Source organism: Empidonax traillii, unplaced genomic scaffold, assembly GCF_003031625.1.
Source record: "Empidonax traillii isolate 1590-97213 ecotype Southwest subspecies unplaced genomic scaffold, ASM303162v1 scaffold247:size2371522, whole genome shotgun sequence".
Taxonomy (NCBI): Eukaryota; Metazoa; Chordata; class Aves; order Passeriformes; family Tyrannidae; genus Empidonax; species Empidonax traillii.
Genome location: NW_020955440.1, coordinates 2149249 through 2171107, shown reverse-complemented (window position 1 = coordinate 2171107; position 21859 = coordinate 2149249). Strand labels below are relative to the sequence as shown.

Genomic DNA, 21859 nt, shown 5'->3' with positions numbered 1-21859 from the left:
TTTTTTTTTTTTTTTTTTTTTTTTTTTTTTTTTTTTTTTTTTTTTAACCCTGCAAATGACGTTACTGAGGCACAGTAATGAGGGTGCACACCAGTGCTTGAGAAGTAGGAAACTTTTAAAAACCACACACTGGCTACAATTTGTGTAATGGATTTTATCGCAGGTGTGCTGTGTGGAGGATGCAAATAACACCTCAAAAGGCTCACGTGATGATTCATTACAAGGGTCATGCTTAGGTGTTTAACGTAACAACTTGCTGCAGGCGCTCAGTGTACATTATACTGGCTTGCCTTAGCAAATTGCCTGCAAAATCTTTTAGCACAACCATCTGGATGGCCCTGAGAAAGGAATAGAGGGTCTCATGTAGGGGACTTGCACGTGCTGATGACTGAGATTTAACTTGTGTTAAGTAACTGTCCATCTGCCTCTCATTCCTGAGCCACCTTAGATGGTGCACTAAAGAGACAGGATGATTAAAAAAAAAAAAAAAAGGCTAATAGGCTTTTGAGCTGCTTTTGACCAAGCACCAGAATCTTTCAACTGCTTTATAAATCACTGAGATGCATTTATGGAAATGTTTTGCTTATTTTGTGATTCCAAGTATTGGATTAACACCATAAGATACTAGTTTTGAATGATATTTTGGCCTCTGGCACTGTCTAGCTATTCTCTAATTGAGTGATTAATCTACTCATATGAATGTGGATAAAACCTTACAGTTGATGAATAAAAAAGCAGAGAAAGGATGCTTTATGTTTTCATTGCATTATAAACTTATGAATGACTTCAGAGTTATAATACCACATGCTTAAAACCTTAATAAAGGAATTCATACTTCTCTGCATCTGATGCACAAGCAGCACTAACACTGGCCCATGTTTGGGTATGCATGCTGCTGTTGTTCAGGGCTTGGCTCTTAGGGTTGTGGTGTGGGGTTTGTGCTGTGTGTATTTTAAGAGCTTCTGTTTCCAACCTGTCCTGCCTGCATGCTCAGCCCTTGTACCACAAATTCTGTGCTTAAACATAAATATGGTCCTTAAGCCAAGTTCTTAATAGCAAATATATTGATGAATGTAAGGTCTCCCTTTTCCTCTTGCCTCTGATTTGCTCTCTGGGAACCATGCCATGTTGAAAGTGGATCACGTCAGAAAATTGAGGGAGTGAGGAGGGCTATGGCAGCTGTATCTCTATTCTGATTTTGCACATTTTGGTCTAGTTGTATGACTACTGAAGAAAGACACAGAGTTTCAGTGTTTCCTTTTCACCTTCCATATGGTGAAGAACACCAAGGGGTGGGGACAGCAGGGAGTAGGGGGGACCTGCAGGGCAGGTTCAGATAATTCTGATCAAAAAATATACGGTCATTTTGGTGCACCACAGTTCAGCCACACTTTCTGCCGCTCAGTGCAGCACTTGCAGACTTTTCATTACAGACAACTTGGGGCTTTCCCATGAGCCAGAAGCAGCAAATTAGGTTGTCAGAGTCTTGGACAGATGAAACCCCCAGCAGGGGGGGAAGGAGAGGGGCAGCTAGGGGATGTCACTCGTTCGGATGAAGGACAATGTGCTGCAAAGGCCAGCAACAATGCCTAGATGTCTTTGTGCCTGCAAAATCTGCCCCTCCACTACCCCTCCCTGTACTGCTCAAGTAGGAGGAGGTGAGGAGGCAATTCTAAGGCTGCTCCTTTGCTACCACCAAATATGGTGGTGGTAGGGGAAGGGGACAGCACAGGGGAAGGGGACAGCATATGCAGAGCTATTGTAACAGGGAGGTGTGTTCTCTGCTTCTGTATATTATGACAGGGAAGCAGCCCTGTCCCTAATCCAATGCATTTCTTTTAAAACCCCAAACTTATTTATAATTGTCAATTCGGAAACTGTAATAGGTGACCTTACAGATGTCAAACGCATTCAAGCTGAAATGCAGATGTTGGTACAGATGGCACTGAGCATGATTTAGTCATGGCAACAGCAAAAATATGTGGGACACCATTCCTCGTATCGCTCTTCAGTATAACATGTTTTCCTAACCCTGTAATGTTATTTGTGGACTTTCTCCATACCATCATCTGAATGTAGTATTGCCATCTTACTCTGAGAAGTTCATATAAAAGATTCATTTAATGATTTGAACTGAAAAGGCTGTTCCTAAGAATGGGGTTTGTATCAACTCCTGGTATAAAAAGAACTTTTTTCCCTTCATATTTGTTATATGCGTTTACTTTATAGGTGGCCAGTGAATATTTCCATCCTCAGTAAGAGGTTCCAGGGACTTTTAAACTTTGGCTTGTGCTAGAAGGAACTTGTACATATTTAAAAAGAAAAAAAGCTCATGAAATATGTGTTCAGGGAACACAGATGTTTTGTTCTAGTCCCCATGCCACTGTTGGCTGATGTTAACAGGCCTCAACTCATTCTGAGCACATGCCTGGGGTAGGGAAGTTTATTTTATGCCTGTTGCTGATGAGGAGCCTTGAGCACAAGAGCTGAAGAGCTGAAGTCAGTGGCTCAGCCATAATGGCTCTGATGTGGTGCTGGCTGTGGAGGCTGAGATCTGTCTCTGAGCCTACCCAACCTGAGTGAGGTTGGGTCTGTGTTGCATGATCCCCACAGCAGGTCTTGGCCACGACATGGCAGCATCTCACTCATGCCCTGTGAGCTGACTGTGCCTCCTCTGATGACCCTCTCCTGGCTTTGGACTTTTTAATGTGAGTAATTTTACTGCTGTGGCTGTGCCTGGTAGATCTTTCCAGATAGGCTCCGTTGTCTTAATTTTTCACCTCTATCCTGATCACGCCTGCACTGGCACTCAAGACAAGTCAGTTCAAGAAGCTGAACAGGTTGAAAATAATTAATTTGTCCTTTTTTCCCCCTTCCTGCTCTCTTCCTTTATGTTTGTTTTGGAACTGGGGGAAATCTGGTGCCAGATTACACCCAGCTGGTAGGGATCCACAGCCTCAGGGAACCAGGGTCTGGGTCTAGTTTCCACACTACCTGGATTTGCACAGCTCAGCCTGTCCAAAGCAAAACTATGTGTGATGTCTTGGAAATTCGGGGTCAAAATCTGAGTGTTTTTTTTTTTTTTTTTTTTTTTTACATTTCCAACTACTTACTGCAATGAGTTTTTTTCTTGACTAGGATCAAACTACCCATGTAGCATGGAGGACACAGAATTTTTCTGCATGCAATCATGCCAGATGTTCAGACTAAGGATGTTGTGAGTAATGTTAAGAGTATCTGTTTGGTTTTTTAAAGTAGATCTGCATATGCTTATTTATCCTGTCAAAAGTTGGAGAACAGATGGTCATGAAAATAAAGTTATTCTAATTTTATAAGTCTGCCCTCATATTTGAAAAAACCCTATCATCACCTTCATCCTGAAGAATGTTGAATCTCTTCTGCAATCTTCCCATATGTGCTTATTTTGCAGAAAACATAGTTGACTTAAAAAATTGCCAACTCAGAAGTACTTTTTTATTGAGATTGTGACAATGTTAACAGCATCGTTACTGAATAAAATGCTTAAACCTGTTTATTTTGATGGTATAAAACCTGCCTCCTAGATGATGAAATCCTTCAGCTGAATGGTTTGCCTTGCAAGCGTTATTCTTTTCTAGGAGAATTTGTTTGCTATAAATTGTCGTAAACAATCACACATTCTCGAGTGAGAGATCACCTGCATTTTGAGCAGAGCATGGTCACATCAAACATGGTCATACACCATGAATTATCTTGGAAAAACTATCCCTAATAGCACAGTGCCATAGGGTGTGGGAGGCATTTTAATTCAACTGACACGGGAGAGTCTTGACTTCACTGCACTATTTCAAAATGCTTAATTGCTTTAGGCATCGATATGTATCACTCAATAACTAGAACACCCAGAGCACCAGTCTAAGACTCTAACTTACCTCATATGATGTTGGGGTACAGTTGGATACCTGTTATATTGGATAAAATGCCTTCTAACAGAATGAACTATGTGTAAGATGTTTCCATGTGTTGAGTGCAGCTACTACACAGCACACAGAGGGGCTGAGGGGGAGAAACACTGACCTTCCTTTTCTAAAAGGCTGCTAGTCAGGACAGGAGAGTGTGTTTGCTCTCTCTCCCACATGCTGGTAGAAAGGACAGTAAATGGTGAAATACAAGTTGGTTTGGGTTTCTTTTGTATTTTTTTAAAGGTAGGGTCAAAACAGACATGTTTGCCACAGAAGCAGAATTATGAAGTTATTTACTGAATTATTAATTATTAACTGTACAACTTCCATTACTTTTACAACACACAGACTGAAGAGCTTTACTTATTATCACTAAAACAGTAGTACTTAAAGCACTAACTAAACCCTGAACCTTTTCAAATTTAGAGGTTGTGCACAATGATTATATTTTCAAAGCGGCTTTCTGAATTTGATACATGGTTCAGACTTAGATTTTATTTTTCAATACATATCTTATACATTCTCACTTTTACAGGAGTGCTATTAATAAACACAATAATGTGCAATAGGCAACACAGCACAATAGCTTGGGTTTTTAATTGTAAAAATAATTTTAATACTTGTTTTGTAATAATTTTTAAAATATATTTTAACTGCATAGATAAGAAAACTTCTGGTACCCTTGCATCTCTTACCCATACTCTGAACAAGGTATCAGGGTCCTTTTTTTGGTTTGATTTTGCACATATAATACAGTACCTGTATCTTCTGCCGTATGCGTGTTTACTCAAGTATTACATCAGTATACTCGATCAGCCATTGGGGTTAGTCTTAATTTTATCAGGCTAATGGATAAGCTCTAGCATGTCTTTCACAATCATGCTTAGCACCTAATGTAAAGGTAAGAAGTGAAAAAAAGAAATAGACTGCTGGAGTCAAAGATTAGGCATCCCTCCTAACTCTCCTCAGTCTTCATGTGCAAGATAAAACCTATTGCTTTTACACAGTCGCCAGAAGCTGTTTACGTCTGTAATTGTGGAGCATGCTTTGCTCTGACTTAAATCACATCTGCTTGGGCTTTCTGCTTTTTCTGGTGGCTTTTTTTTTATTTTTTTTTGGTATTTTGCACCTCAGATAAATAAAAAATCCCAGATGACTGTGTACTGTTGCTAACTGGCTAGTGGGTATGAACACATTACGTATAGAAATAGAACTAGACCAAAATCTGCATTATAAGAGGTAATTAAAATCACTACTGCTGATGTGGTTAATGCTATTAAAGCATTAGCAATAGGTCAGGACCTGCTCCAACCAGCAGCTCTATTCATTCACCAAAACAGTGCCTTTCCATAAAAAGTGATGAGTGCAGAAGTGCCTTAATAAACTGTGGGAGGGGATGAAAAATACCTTAACACACTTTCAGAGGGGGTGAGTGACAGTTTCAGAGGGAATGAGTGACACACGGTGCTATGAGAGCAGTCACTGGTGCTGCTGTTAGCAAGACGAAGCCATGATACTCTTAAGCATTTCATTAATTAAAAATAAATGCGTATTAGGAAGATCTGCAAATCCCAGGGGTGTAAAAGAAGAATGTTTGTTGAATTTCTGAGCATGGAAATAACACTGCAAGTCCTTGTGAGACAGGAAAAAGCACAGCTGCTGCTTTGATTTCCCTAGGGTTGCAATGGGCATTAAAGTAGGTGAGAGATGCATGGCCGGGGGAAAATTTTGCCCTGAATTTTTACAATTTAGAGAGACATTGTCAGGTCAAATATGCTATGCAATGAAGTGTTATTAAAGGCAAATCCCAAAACCTTTCCTTCTGAACTGAAAATTTAATAAAGGGTTCACTCGTTTCTTTCTCTCTTTCTCTCATAATCTACCAATAACACTTCCCCTCTACTCCACTCTCATCATATCCCACCTGCAGTACTGCATCCAGCTCTGGGGACCCAGCATGGTAAGAACATGGACCCATGGGAGTAAGTCCAGAAGAGGGACACAAAGATACTCAGATGGCTGGAGCACCTCTCCTGGAAAGACAGGTTGAGAGAGCTGGGGTTGTTTAGCCTGGAGAAGGCTCTGGGCAGATATTACAGCAGCCTTCCAGTACCTAAAGGAGGCTGGCTTACAAGAGAGCTGGAGAGGGACTTTTGACAAGGGCATGTAGTGAAAGGACAAGGGGGAATGGCTGTCAACTAAAAGAGGGCAGGTTTAGAACTGTTTCCTCCCTCTTCCACCCACCCTCACAGCCAGGCCTGGCCCTGGATGTGGCCGTATTCTATGGGCCCATGAAACATGAACTGAAAGACAACAGACATATTCTGAAACAAAGAATAAAACCAAACACTGCAGAAGGGTAATTTTAAATAGCATGACATGAGATATAATTTATAGGGATAATCAAACAAAAGGTTCAAAATTTGACTTACTGTAGAGTTTCCCTTAAATAACACTAATTTTATAATTATAAAGATAACAGTATTAAACTGTAAGTAAATCTGAGGTAAGAAAGTTTATCTGCTCAAGTCATCGAGAAAGCATATAGTGAGCTTCCTAATTAACTGTAATAAAATTCTTCTTTTTTTCGGGACTACTGGCAATAAAAGTAGAAGTGCTGAAGGAATTTCCAAGTAAAAACACATTTACTAACAGTCTTATTAATATGCCAATTCTTTATTGCATGTAGTACCTCAGCATAAGTTTACAGGACCAAGGAATTTTTATTTTGAAGTGCACTTCCCCTTAGTAGTAGCATCTATGTGTATGTGTGTATACATGCATTTGTCCCAAACAGGGATAACCTTCTCAACCTTCTCCTCCCAATTCCCTTCTCTCCAAACAGGAATTGCATCTTCAGCCTCTATCATAACAATACTAACAAGCCTTTGAAAAATGTCTTCCATCCTCTCGTCATAAAGAGTTTGAAAGCTGAGCAGACTTTGAAACACATCCTAAAAACATTTTTTATGTTCTGATAAAGATTTTTGCTGCAGGACTGATGGACCCTTTAAAACACCAATGGTTGTATTAAACAAGATCAAATTTATTTGCCTCCTCCCCTCCAAACATACTGCTCATGGTGCAGTTTGAGCAACTGCAGGATTAACAAAAATATTAGAAGAATTGCAATTCCTCCTTCAGATTTTGAAAAGTACTGTTCCTGAATTTTCTCTTACTCAGCTACCTTCAAATTAATATCAGTAAAGTATCAGTAACAATGCACATCCCCCACCCCAGCTTAATTAAATCATACATTCAATTCATCAAGTATTCCACTGTTCTCAAAGAACTACAAAATATCTCTTCTCTAGTAGATAAAGAGCAATTACCATCTCATGGGACAGATCAAACACCAACTGACCAAGTTACAAAGTAAGTTGTTATAACTAACTTGGATATTAAATATACTCTAACATAGACAGATATCTTGCTAAAATAGATATTTTCCTCTTCTTTTATAATAAAATAACTTATTTTCTCATGCCTAAATCTCTCTTCCAGTTTCATTTTCAAAAGACCCAAGAAAAACAGACCATGACTGAGCTTTTAGAAAAGCATTACTAACTTTTTTGTCTCCATACATAAAAGTCACCCTCATGTGCTGAGGCCATCCCAGGGATTCTGTACAACAGTGCAGTGGGACAGCATAACCAGCCATGCAAAGGAGCCACTACAATAGTCCCTCTCCTTGGAAATACTGGTTATTGTGTTCTTAAGACCCTTTCCCCTTACCTTTCACAGGCAGAACTGAACGAATCTCTTTTTATTTTGTTTTCCTTCTTAACAGCCACTTTCTCTAGATCTGACAACTCTGCCTGATCAGATAATGAATGTTTACATGTGACGGTCATTGTTTCCAAACTGCTCCATTGTTCTTAGTATCGGGGTGAAGCCTCGATGCTTCTCAAGACAAGAAAGCAACAGCAGAGGAAGGAAGGGTTTCCTGCCTGATGAGAGCAGTCCTGTTTAAATCAGAGATCATTCAAACATATGCGCGCAAAACACTGGAACAGATTGCCTGGCTCTGCCTTGCATAATATTACCAAATCCCAGTGAACCGTATTCAATAAGATAGGGTGAGATGATACTGTAGTGCTGGCAACACAGCAGCGAAGGAATGATCACAAACTGTCCTTTATTTGTTTGCCCCTCCGGAAAAACATTTGTTCTGTTGCCATCCTCTGCCCCGCTGCATTTCTTTGAATGTGCTAAGTCGGTTGAGAGATTTTGGGTGCAAATTTACAGCCTGGCTGTCGTGTAGATTTGGGTTGCTTTGCTGATCAGAGAACAGTACGTATTTTATTAATAAATGTGTTTATCCTCAGCTTTAGGGTTTATATCTGCAGCAGGAGTGGGTTTCTTCTTTAAATTCATACACCGCGACATCAGTGATGCTTAGGCACTTGACAACATGGTAGATGTGAAGATCTGCTGCAAAATCTGGGGGATCTCTTTGGTATCCATGGCAATAAAAGACCGACCTGCTGGTAGCATCCTCTGCAGCCTAAGGAGCAGAATGAGAGACAAGACACAATTACCATCTCAAATTATCTTTCCTACCACAAGCCAGGGTTCCTTAAGAACGGATGTTTCCCCTTTGAATACCTTCCCAATTCATGCCATTCACATTGCTGTCACCATGCAATTAAAAGTTTGGGAAAGCAGCAGTGGGAGGAAATGCTAAGAGCAGCTAGGGCACAGAGATCCTTTCAGCAAGACAAACAAGAATGTTTCCAGAGATTTCTATCCAGATCCTCTTTCTGACGTGACAGAACTCCATTTTGATTAAGGTATCAGTGACCCCATGAGGTGTCACCAAACTGGCTTGCTGATGGCAGCTAGAGATTTACATTGGAAATGAAGACACTCTAAATCGACTACCATGAACCCTCAGCTCTTTCAGTTCAACAGCTCCAGTGATTCTAAATGTGCTCTTTATATTTCTTCTCTGAGGTTGCAGCAGATTAGATGGAAATGTATTTTTCTCCCAATATTAATCAAACACGTTTTTATTCCCAGCTTAACCTCCCTTAAAAAAGTTAAACTGGACACATGTTACAAACTCCATCTCCCTCACATACGGTTCGCAAGTTTGGGATTTATTTTTCACTGCTTTTTAAAGGAATTTATACTCCACATCATCCCTCCAATGGTAAGCAAAGTCTCACTTTTAAAATTAGTTGTTAAAAAAGCAGTAACAGAGAATTCCCTTCTCCTTCCCCCACAGCAGTTACAGGAAGGCTTTGTGTAATTCTGGGTTTCCACGTACATAGAAATGCATTTCTGTGACAGCATTGTGTGCACTTTGCATACCCAGTGAACTAGGCTATTATAAAGCTCTTACACAGCAAGATATAGTCAATGCCTTTTTTTTTCCCAATTCCTAGCAAAAGTAAAAGGACTTTCTGTAATTATCATCTTTCAAAATGGATTATCTTTTGATACACAACACAACTCTGATGTACAGACATGCAGCCACAATGATGGCTGTGCAGCTGTATCTTTCAACCCTTTACTGATTAAAATTATGTACTGAGGGCCAATTCCTTTTGGGATTTCTCTCATTCTGCTCTGGTTGAAGACTCAAGAAGAAGCAGAAAAAACAGTGTTGATATATGTGGCTATACTGGATTTTTGCTGCATGTACTTGTCCTCAGTGGATGTTGAACCTGGAAGGACACTTGGGATATCATTTCCTTTTTCTCCCTTGTGCCCAAGCAACTGAAAGTGAAATTATGTAGTAGAACTAAACCCAGACTATTAAACTCCAGCTTCTTTTGTTTTATTCTCTTTTCTTAGGCCTACATGTATTGGAACCACACACTGGGCAATGACAAAGGCATCCTATCTCTGTTATGATTACATACTGATATTACATAAGGGGATAGTGCACATCCTCCACTGGGAGGATGGCTTCAGCTGCCCCCTTCGGATGCACAGAATGCCCTCAACGAGCTGGCCACAAGGGATGTCTGTGGGACTCACAAGCCAGTCTCCTTCCTGACACAAGTCAGAAGCTAGAGCTTCTCACTAGTAGATTAATAATAATAATCAAAAAAAAGGATGAAAACTTGGACATGACCTGGCAATGTGTCCTTGCAGCCCAGAAAGCCAATTATAACCTGGATTTCTACCATCAAAAGAAGCGTGACCAGCTGGTCAAGGGAGGTGATTCTGCCCCTTACTCCACTCTTGTGAGACCCCACCTGGAGTGCTGTGCACAGCTCTGGGGTCCTCAGGACAGGAAAGATAGGGACCTGTTGGAGAGGGTCCAGAGGAGGACCACAAAAATGGACAGAGGGGTGGAAGACAGGTTGAGAGAATTGGGGCTGTTCAGCCTGGAAAAGAAAAAAGTCCAGGAAGACCTTACTGAGGCCTTTCAATAAATACAAGGACAGAGTGAGACTTTTCACCAGTACAGACCCCTTTTCACAGAGGGACCTGTAATGATAGGATAAGGTTTAGCAGTTTTAAACTGGAAGATGGTAGATTTAGATTGAAGATATGGAAGAGATTTTTATAATGAGGGTGTTGATGCACTGGCACAGTGCATCATTACCCCGAGAAGCTATGGATGCCCTGTCTCTGCTAGTGTTCAAAGTTAAGTTGGATGGGGCTTTGAGCAATGTGATCTAGTGGAAGACATACCTGTTCATGGCAGGAGGATTGGAACAGATGATATTTAAAGGTCTCTTCCAACCCAAACCATTCTATGATTTTATGATACCGCGCTCAAAACCTTAGTGCACAACAGCAGCAGGGCCAACTATGCCAAACTTCACTGCAATACAAGCATAGTTTATATTTATGACATTTGAAAGCAAATGGTACTAGGCATAAAACAAATGTACTCACCTGTCTGCCTGGTCTCCTAAAGATCCTATAAATATGGCAAAAGCATTGACTTGAGTATTGGTGGTCAAGACCTGGGCAAACCTTGAAGGCTGAATACCATATCGTTCAAGATTTGCATCGCTTAAGACGATAACGAAATACTCATCAGCCTCTTCCTTGGCAATTTCCCGAATGGCATGCTCTGTCCCTTCCAAGGTGTGGTCTCCACTCATGCAGAACTGGGCATGGGCATGCATAGTCTGTGTGCACAGCATAACCACATGGAAATACGTAAGACGACTTTAGGAATAAACATTCATTTCAGCTAGCACAGGAGGGAGTAAATATTCAGTTCTGCTGTATGAGGGGATGCATCAGAAATGCGGACAGTGCTCCAGGTACAACAGAAGATGCAGTTTTTTGTATATAATATATCATAAGACAGGCAGCGCTTCCTAAAAACATAGTGGGTCAAACAATCAAAACCCACAGAGGGACCTAATTAGACTAGGCCTTAGGGAAGGTAAAATACTTCAATCAGCTGCAGTTTGGGTAGCTACATTCCTATATATTTAAGGAAGAAATCAGGGCTTAGTTTCCTAATACCGTGATCAGCTCCTGCCTGTTCATAATGTGCACTAGACTTCCAAATCCTAGTAATGTCACAGTTATTATAAAATATCTGACTTATAACAGTGGTAGTCAGATTTAAAAGTTATGAAACACTTTGTTTGAGCTCTAACTAAATAAATACACTGTTTCCATTGATGAAGCTCTTTCCTATGCAGAAGGAATATTAGACATTACTAAATTCAGTCCTTTTACTGAAGTAGTTCCCAGTCTTTCAAAAATAATTTTTGAAGGAAACTCAAATACACAGTTCTAACCTATCAAGCTGCCATATATATACTATACTATAATAAACCCAATTTTTCTTCATCCTAGTACAGGAAAAGTGTGGTGACTACACTCACTTTGCAACTGTGATTTAACACATTTTCAATCTAGCACTGACACATTTTTCCACTGCTACTCTGATACATAACTTCTTGAAGGTGCCAGGCTAAACTGTTGACCTGGGACCTCTCTATAGTTCAAATTAGTCACTTACCCACTAATAATATCACCACATGTTTAGGCAGAGCTATGTATATCACTATATAATGCTTGGAACTTCCCCTCTCCTTTGACAGATAGTCAAAATGACACATTTATGACTATAGCAGTCCAGAAAAAGGTTTACCAGGCTTCTACTATTTTGGCACAATTTGTTCTCTGCCATGTCTCTGAAAGGTCCTGTTTCAATTTTATGCAAATATACAGATTTTGCTTTCTTGTCTTTCTTTTATTTTCTCTCCTCATGTTTTGCATTCTGTGACCCACCCACAATTTTATCTTTGCAGTCACTTAATTATTAACTCCTTAATTATCCAATATCACTTATCAGTAGAATTTACCTTAAGAATCTCTAATCTTTGCTTATTGTTCTTGGGAACTTTGTCACTCCCAACCAAAGCGATGTTGAAGCCATCTCCTGAATGTCCAACAACATCGTACTACAAGAAAGAAACATCATCAGTCATCTGTTAGTCACAAATGGCCCTTGGGGCACAATGATATAAGACAGATCAAAGGCAATTTACTTTCAACAAGAAAACCCATATACTGTTCCCTGCTTCTGTTTATGAGCTGCTTAAGGGAACTAATTTCTCACTGACATGAAAACATGGGAAAGAATTGCTAAATAATGAAATTAAAGAAAAGTTACTTATTTCCATCCCACCAACTGCAGAGCAGTGATGCGTAAGATCAAGACTTTGCCCTCTCCCATTGTCCATGAATTTTTTTAAAGCAGCAATTTTCATCCTCTTGAGTCTGACAAACAAGAAGCACATTGTTTGACAGTAGCTCCTATGTTTGATGAACCTTTTTGGTGACCTCATTCTTCTTTGAAAAAAAAAAAGGTATTACAAGCTGCCCTTTTTTGAAAATCAGCACTTCTTATTTTTGTGCATAACACATCAAAGCCATTGCTGACAGTAAGTAGAGAAGTGCATTCCAAGAGCCTCTGTATGTTTTCAAAAGAGATGGTGTGCACATGATTCTCCTGCGAAAGATGCTCCAAAAATGACATATAGAACTGTAATAGTTCCAATATCTTGTTGAACAAATAATGCAATATTGGGAACATCTCTGTTTTATGTGAGAGCTTCATTGTTGTTAAATGAAAACCAAGACAAGCTGAGTTATGGCAATGTCCTGACCTGCCCCTTGTGTTGTGGATGTGGCAATCACTCCAGGGAGAATTCATGAGCAGGACAAAAATGGATTTAAGAGCTGTCTGCACCAAGCAATAGAGCAGAGTGTACAGATCCTGAGCCCAGAGAGACCTGAGCTGGCAATTCCTCAGGATGAACATTCCTATATTTCCCCCTGACTAGCTGGCACAGACCTGCCTTTAGTTGACAGGGAGCCCTTATGCAATATTTTGCTTTTCTGTTTTCTTTTTTCCATGTACTGTTACAGATCCCTCCTGGGTTCACCATCCCTAATTCCCATATAATCATTTGGTGAAAGGCAGGTCTATTCCTCAAAGTTTTTCTGTGTTTTCATCCCTAATGAAAGCCACTTTATTTGGTATGTCAGGTCTTAGAGAGTGGAGAAATGGCATTCTTTATAGACAAAGCTCTTTTTGTTTCCACATCACCAGTTCGCTTAAAATATATTGAAAGAAAGCTATAGCAGCTGGAACAACACTTTTAAAGGTGACAACTCCCTCTGTGAAACAGCAAACATGCCACATACTATAGATTATTTCACCCAAGGTCAGATCATTTTATGACAGCCTCACATGACCCAGACTTCTTCCTTCTAGAAAATTTTTATATAATCTAGTCACCATACAATTCCATTTCTTTCTGCTTTGTTGGCTTTTTCCATCCCTGTTCTCCTTTTTATTTCCATGTCTAGAATTTACCAGTCAGCCTCATAAAAAGCCTCCAGTCTGGCACATGCTTTCTCTTCAAAATCTACTTCTTATCAGCAGTAATACCTCAGACTCTCTTTTTCCTGATGAATATAAAGACATGGCAAATGAAAATATACAGATTTTGAGAATAATCCTGAGGTTACATTTGGCATACTTCCTAATTAAAACAAGAGTAAATCCCGTTTAATAAATCCTGAATCATACACAAGGAGTGTGTGCATGAGTGTTGTTTTAAAACCTAGAGATAATTCAAATCAGAGGAACTAAATAAAGCAGAGGTTTAATGGAGCAGAAGATCTACAGAGCTCATGGTTCTTATGCAATGTCAGAAATTTCCACACATCTTCAGGGTAGGCTCTTAATTATGAAACCTTGCACGCCCTTTGCTGAGCAGTTCTGTATTTGGCATCACTTTTAAATCAACAGCCTAACTATGAAGAGAAAAATACTGTCCTTCTCTTGTGTAAAAAAGGTTAAAGCCTTTTGTAGAAAGCTCCTTCCTGGCTTCCTGGATGTCTCACACTGAGTGTTCTGGTATCAGCTCTGCCATACTAAGTTTATGGGAATAGGTCAAACTTTGCCATTTGGGAATATCGTTTTGGTTCTTGGCATATACCAGTAACAGACCAACCTTTCATCTCAAGAAGCCTGAGCTTAAACTGAATGTGACAGACTGTATAAGGCAAACTACTGCAGCTCCTAGATAAAACACTAGATGTTGACCCCACAGTTGGGCCCCCTCCACATTCTTGCACAAGGTGGGAACATACAACCTGGGTACAGGCAAGGCGAGGCTGAAATGATGTGAGCAAACTATTGCAGGCACGTCAAGGGAACACCTGGGAACATCATGTCCTGTCTGCTCCCTTCTCAGCTAGCTGCTTATTATTCTTTGTGTGTGCCCATGCGTGCACCTGAGTACTACGCTTATCTTTAACAGATGTTATCAGTTTCCTTGTTTGCTGACAGCTTACTATGCTAGTTGTGATTTAAAAATGTTTGGTGAGGCAGCAGGGAAGAAGAAGTGGCTGTTTGCTTCATCCTGACTGCTGCATTCTGGGTCAAGCAGGGCTTACTGAAAAACAGAGCGAGATCCTGCCGTGCTGTGGAAGAGAAGGCCTGTGGTCACCAACCCTCACGTGCTGGTCCTCATGGTCCTCTGATCCCCCTGGAAGTTAAGTCAAGGACCAGGAGTAGCCAAAACCTAATGAGTGTGAAATTGTTTTGGGGCAGCTCAGCTCCCCCGACTGTGAGGCTGTGAGTGCACGTGCCACAGCAAAGGACAGGATGGGAATGGAGCTGCACTGACTTGGATGACTTAAGTCAACAGAGGAGTGCAGCCTGGGAGACCCTCCCTGGGAGGGAGAGATGGGAGTAGGCTCACAGTCAAGCTTTAGAAGTGACAGAAGGGAGATGTTTGTCCAGGGGAATGTATGGAATCTGTCACAATTTAGGAATACAGAGTTTGGGACAGCAGTAAAACTGGAACGAAGAAACTGACTCTGAAAGGGCAAAGAATTTAAATCTCTCACCCAGGTTTTCTTGCAGTAAATTATTACCTCCTGATTCGTGTTCTAACAAATGAACCCTTAGTGATTTCATATTATCTTGGTGCAGTCCTTGTAAAGAAAAGGTGCAGACAGCTTCATAGCCCTGGCCAACCAGGAGTCCCAACACATGCAGGCACATAAAGGCTTTGTCAAAACCAGTTTACTTCCTTTGCTGTAGCTAAAGATGAGCAGAGAAGAAGGGCCTTTGAAAAGCCAGGATCCAATCTGATGTTTTTTTTCTCATAAATTCCCTAGGAGAGTTTATGTGGATGGAGTTACTAGCGAGAGAAGAGCTGTGATATGAGCTTTCTTGGAACTGACTTTTGTTTTGTTTTACAAAATAGATTGCAAGCAAAGACTCTCAGGACAAATCCAGCAGCAAAATACATGTTTGCCATAGTGAAGACTTAATTGAATTAATATATTATTGTGGTACACAGCGGCTTGTTTTCCAATGGCCTCAGGTACACTGAGACAAGAACTGCTCTATTCAGAGCTGTGAGTACACAACACATAAATACATCTCTTGAAACAGCATCATTTTGTTGGTCTCTTTCCATAAGGAAAGCTTAAAACAAGCTCTATTCCTCTGTCACATTTTGCACTGAATTGATGGCTGCTGCTGCCTAAAATGGGTAAAATGGAAGACTTTGTCTTCTGCAGCTGCCATGCCAAAAGGATTAATTTCTGAAGGCATTTAAAAAGCTGAAAGAAGATGTGCGCTGAATGTAAAAGGCAGTGTGAATTAGGCAGAACTCTGCTGGAGGGCTAGACCTTTATAAATTCATCTGTTCTTTGGACAACACTAAACTTTTTTTTTCCCTGAATTTATTTCAAACCTTTTTTTAATTATTTAAAAGAAACTATTCTGCCAAGAATGTGGACCATTTCTTCTTTTCCTGAATTAGCAGTGCTGCCTCCATAGCAGATTTTACAAACATGAAATGCTGAAACAGGTATATAAAATCTGCAATATCCCTTTAATATAGTTATAAATAAAAAGTCAGGCTTTTCCTACTAGTTACATAACATGCTATTTATTGAGTCACAATATTTTAAAGGCTTCATAAAACTGCTGTTGGATAATTCACTGGGCATGCCTCCTCAATCTGCCATCACGTGTGCAAATGATGGTAATCAGGAGTGATATAAAACCACGCAGTTTGAGATAGACATGTACCTCAGATAAAATAAAGAACAAACTACCCTTATGTACAATTCCAAACAGTTGGCACCTAAAATGAGATGTTCCAAAGATGAACGGAATTTAATCCTGCAAAATAGCTTGCTTATTATAACCTACATGTATAAGTGATGCACCCACACATTTAAAGGGGCCAAGGGGCATGTGTAGGAACATACTTAACCTCCATTATTAGGATTAGACTGACAATGTGGCTTATATTATCTCAGTCACTCCCACTCTTTTCTTTAATAAAGCACTTCAGAGGAAGCACGATGAGATGACATTGGAGGAGGGCTTTGAAACATGGCTGTTAATTTAAATGGATTTCCCGACTGTGCAATGGGCCTTGACAAGCAATGATTCACTCCCTGTACTTATGGGAAATGGAAGGAGGGAGGATGTCCCACACAAGCATAAAAATCTGACAAACACCTGCTGGCACTTGTCTGCCCTTTTAATGAAAGATAACTTCATTACCTGCTTGGTACAGTCACATACCCAATACTCTGCTCTTTTCTATAAGAAGGCAGAGATAAAGTATTTTCTACCTTCAGTCATGCTGTTAAGACCAATGAGATAATCAGCATCATCCATGATAGCAAAGTGTACCACTCATGGGGAAAGTTCAGCTAGTAGGATAAAACAGCCAAGGAAAAGCCCATCTGACTAATTCAAAACCATATTTATGAGAGAACTAAACCAAGCACCATCAGAAAAGTGATCTTGAGCAAAAGCCAGGAATTGCTTTCCAAAATTTGCACTGCAGTTAGATAGCAGAAGGGAACTTTTCTATGTAAAACCCCTTTTTTCAACAAGCCTGATGATCCCTTTGGTTCAACACATTGTACAAGAAACTCCTCAAATGGGCAGCATATATTGTTGTGACTCTTGCAGATGGAGTTACAACAGAAATAGATAACAACAGGCATATTTGGAGGCCAAAAAAGTCTACTTTTATAAAACCAGTCAAGAAAAGGATAAGAGAAAGAAAGAAAGAAAAAAGTGATAAACTGTAGATTTCTCATTGCACACTACACAGTTGTGTGTTCTTCTATCTTTTTCAAACGGTTCCTCTTTTAGATATGAGAAATGTATGCTATTTTTGCAGACATATCAAACCTTTGTCCTGAGCTTTGTCCTGAGAAAAATTAGCAGCATCTTTCAGATTGTCACCAGTTTTACAGAATGTAGTCAGTGATATTTTAAAACAATTACAGCCTTTTCTTCCAAGAGGATTATGGAGCATCACTTTCTACCTAGCCTATTTTCATTACATTTGCAGGAACGCAGTGACTCGGGGAACAAAACTACAGTTCCAATTTATTTGTAATTATGCAATGCGCTCGGTTTAAGTAAGCTTAAGGGTGAGAAAGCATCACTGCCAGAGAGGATGGGAGCATGTGCCTCGTTTCCTTAGGAAAGTAGCCTAAAAACAATGCCTGTCTCCTTTTATAGCCTTTTCCCCTGAAAAGTAAAAGTAAAAAATATGGCCTTATTTTGTATATGATATTCCATGGAAGAGTAGAAACCTGAAGGATTATGCTGTTGGTGGAACAGTGTGAAGCAGACCTGGTTGAATTGATCTGGACTAGGTTTCTATTAATTTTATTTGGGAGATTTTACATTTTCTTTAGATGCATTTTAATTCTTATATTTGAGATGCTCTTCAGTAAAGGTACTGGGCATTTCTGTTCTTCCCTTAAACACTGAATCTGTCCAGAACTGAGACTGGCCATTCCTGTCTTCTGTATGGCTAAAGAAATGTGTTCTTAACCTTGTTTAGGCTTAATTATACAAAAAGGGTATTAAATTTATTTACATTTCCTTTGCAGGCTACCATTAAATAACATTTGGAACTAGTATTTTTCGGTACATGAAATTATTTTCTTGCTTTCAGATAATTGCAAGAGAACACAAATAAGAACAAAGAAGTTTGGTCTTTTCCCATGATAAAGTACTGCTGTGTGCACTCTGGGCAGATGGAATGGCAGAGCATTTTTGCATGTCCTGAAGTAAGTAACTTACTATTTACTTGTGTTCTGTAGGCTTAAGCATTTCTGCTCAAAGAAACAGATAAAACCAGACAAAAGCAGCAAATCTCACTAAATCGAAATCTTAAAGTCTTAGATTGGATCCTCCCCTACTGAAACATGTAATGTTTCTTATCCTTTCACTAGTATTACTTTTCAGGTTGCTAGAAATAGATTATTGTCTTTATTTCCTTGTGGGAATGAATAATGCTCTTTGGCTAGACTGACTGCTGAAACACTTTTTCCACTGCTCCACACAGCCTGTGCAATAACCACAGAGCTCCCAGCCCAGCTGCAATTACCTTGAATTTGTGCTCATAATTCTCAAAAGCCTCCATGACCATGCAGACAGCCTCCATGGAGCGTTCCAGCCGTCCATCCACTCCATTGAAGCGGTACATGCTGCCAGAAACATCCACCACCAGCCGCAAGCGTTTGGGTTTCTGCTGAGGGCTCCCAGGCTGACAGGGAAACACAGCAGAACAAACCCCAATATTAATGGGAAAGCTAAACATCAGTAATAACAAAACATTTTAGAAAGCGAACCCAATGTGCTTTGTGAAGCAAGAAAATTGTATTCAGCAAACACTTTTTTTTTTTTTTTTTGTTAAGAACAAAACCATTTTAACTTTTTTTTTATTTCAAACCAGTTCCTTGACAGATACCTTAATTCATTCTTTCCCTTCACCTTCAATGACTGGAAACAAAATACCTCAAAAAATTCCACACATTTATCAGGAAAATATTTTTCTGTTTCAGCTTTGATTCTTCACATTTTATTTCAGTAAGGAGACTCTTAAATTTGCTCTTTCTGCCAAGGTTCATAATGGAAATACTTTTCCTTGGCTTCCAGTACTAACAGGGAGTCATATAAGACTGTAAAAACTTGTCTTCTGAGGTTAATAACATTCCAAAAATGTTTGAAATCTTGTTCTGATTAACTACTAGTTTCTTCTTTATTCTAATGGTGAAACCATTATTTTTTCTTGAAAACAAAACCCATCTGTTTTAACAATTTTTGGCACAGTACATTTAAGGGACATGTTTTACTTAGCATGCAATGAGATGTGTCTGGATTCAAGCATGAGGCTATTGAAGATGATCTAGCAAAAACCCCAGTCACATTATAAACAAATAACTAAATTTTTTTTTCACCTGTAAAGCATTTATGTGCTTTATTCCTTTAATTTTTCTTTTAATAGGCTGTAGCATCACTGCCCTCACAAAAACAAAGGGAGAGAGGGACCATTAAATCCTATATTTATTTTGGTTTGTATGCACACACTTAAGGTATCTGTTTTTTTTCTTATTGAATTATTTTTACAAAGCCTTAAAACTGATACATGGACTAAACACATTTTGAAACAAATGAGAACTGAGGATTCAATCGCTTTTCCCTTATTGACCTTTCACACAGGCAGTGCCAAGTCCCATAAACTGTTCAAAGCAATAGACATCAGGACCAAACAGCATAAAAAATAATACCAGGAACTCATCAAATGCGGGTAGCTGACATGCAAAAAGATGCTGCACTCAGCTATTTAAAAAAAATAATTCTTAGTGTAGTTAAAAACTGCAATCTGTCATTAAGTATTACTGTTAAATATTATGGACTAGCCCCACTAGTTTTGGTCAGGTTTTGTTGGTCTGATTCAAGTGGTTTCTCTGTTCCTGACTCACATAGGTTTAATCATAATGCCTTCTAAGGAATGGCTAAATTGATCCATAGGGCAATCAACTTTGTCATATCTTAATGGCTTTTCCTCACACTTTTTTCCATCATAATTTTTATTCTTGTAAATCCAAATATCTGTAGAAGTTGAAATGACTTGCACACCACGAAATAAGGAAAAGGCATTTGCAAACCACTCTTTTTTTTGAATTCTGGAGCATCAGTATATTTGTTAACAAAAATTAGTGAGAAAATATCTTACTTTTTTTTGGTAAAAACTAACAAAATACATGTTTTCTGCTAACCGCCTTATGGTCATTAAAATAAAAAAGAATGTTTTACTGGATCAAAACTAAATACTGCCTAGATCAGTGTCCTCTCTCTGGGGGTGGCCAACAGGAAACATGTATGTAAGACTATAAGAAGAGGTAAAGCAAATTTTCCATCCTGTGGTTGCCTCTGTATCAGGGACATCCTGATTCTTCTGAGTTTCTCATCCCTATAATTTACTCAAACACAGATACTGTACAGCCACCATGAAACCAGTAAACTGGTTAAGCTCTTCTCCACCTTTCCTTGTTTCTTGTTGGGTACTTACTTGCGGCTCAAGTTCTCCCCGTCGTTTATATATGGCTTTTTCTCCTGTCAGCCCATCAATGATTTTGGCATCATCTAGCTCTCCAACAGCTTGGTGTCTCAGCCATTGCCTTTCCTTACCCTTGGCCTACAACAGAAAAGAAATCTTACTTCAATCAGCGACGTGACTGTATGTTAGACAATTTAAGACCTACTGTAGATGACACATGCAATAATTTTCTTTGTAACAATGTGATAGTTTTGGCATAAGTCAAAGAAATCCAAACACATGTTCATAGCTGTCCTGTTCTTCTTATCTGAAGGAAAAATTAACACTGAAAAAGAACACATTCCCTCTGTAACTTTGCCTTTTTAAAGTTGTTTCATATATGGAAGTTCAACTGTGGACTGCAGAAATATTAACCTTTCTTCTTGAAAATATGCTGAAAATCTGTGTAGCAAGCCTGTTCAGAAATATATACAACCAGGGGGACACACATACCTGACCATTTGTTATGTATTCTCAATCCAAGCAGCACAAGAAAAAGTCACTGAGTGACTTAAATATAAAACTAAGCAGTATTCACCTTAGGAAATGGTAAATGCTTTCTTTTAAAACAGTATTAATAACAAACCAATTATATATTTAACTTATTTATTTCTAAAATCTTTGTTTGAGTTAAAGGGACACTGGTTATCTACAGCCTGACTTGATGAACATGCATCACAATCCAGGAAATCAAATATTCATGGTACTCCTGTCCATAGAGCATGCAATTCAGATTGAAGAGTCAATGTTATAAGGAACATATTTAAGCATGTTTTCAAAGGATAGCATCGTCATGGTTCATAATATGTAATTTCCATCTAAAGACAGTAAAGTCTCTATATACAGGTTTCGCTGTTTATTTAATTTCTGTTTAGATCTTCACATTGAAATTGCTCACCCTAGTAAAGATGCACATCCTTGCTGATCCAGTAAGGAAAGACAATTTTGAATTTATATACATATAATGCTTTTGCCCTCTCAGCAAATTGTTGGTTACCAATTGGAGGAAAATCAAATATCCAGCAGGAG

At 39.2% G+C, this 21859-nt stretch overlaps 1 protein-coding gene and 1 long non-coding RNA gene across 2 annotated transcripts in view; both read right to left on the bottom strand.

The window, feature by feature from the left end:
- Positions 1-5933, bottom strand: part of LOC114059895 — a 22930-nt gene extending 16997 nt beyond the window's left edge. The window contains exon 1 of the long non-coding RNA XR_003571759.1: positions 3529-5933. This is a non-coding gene — a long non-coding RNA (uncharacterized LOC114059895). The remainder of the gene's footprint in view (positions 1-3528) is intronic.
- Positions 5934-7254: 1321 nt separating this feature from the next.
- The window catches only part of VWA8 (von Willebrand factor A domain containing 8), a 174600-nt gene continuing 159995 nt past the window's right edge, over positions 7255-21859 (bottom strand). Inside the window, exons 41-45 of the mRNA XM_027888842.1 lie at positions 20804-20929; positions 18836-18994; positions 12236-12334; positions 10800-11038; positions 7255-8448 (exon numbers count right to left, since the gene is read on the bottom strand). Of these exons, the coding sequence (XP_027744643.1) occupies positions 8340-8448; positions 10800-11038; positions 12236-12334; positions 18836-18994; positions 20804-20929 (732 nt within the window). The 3' untranslated portion in view covers positions 7255-8339. The remainder of the gene's footprint in view (positions 8449-10799; positions 11039-12235; positions 12335-18835; positions 18995-20803; positions 20930-21859) is intronic.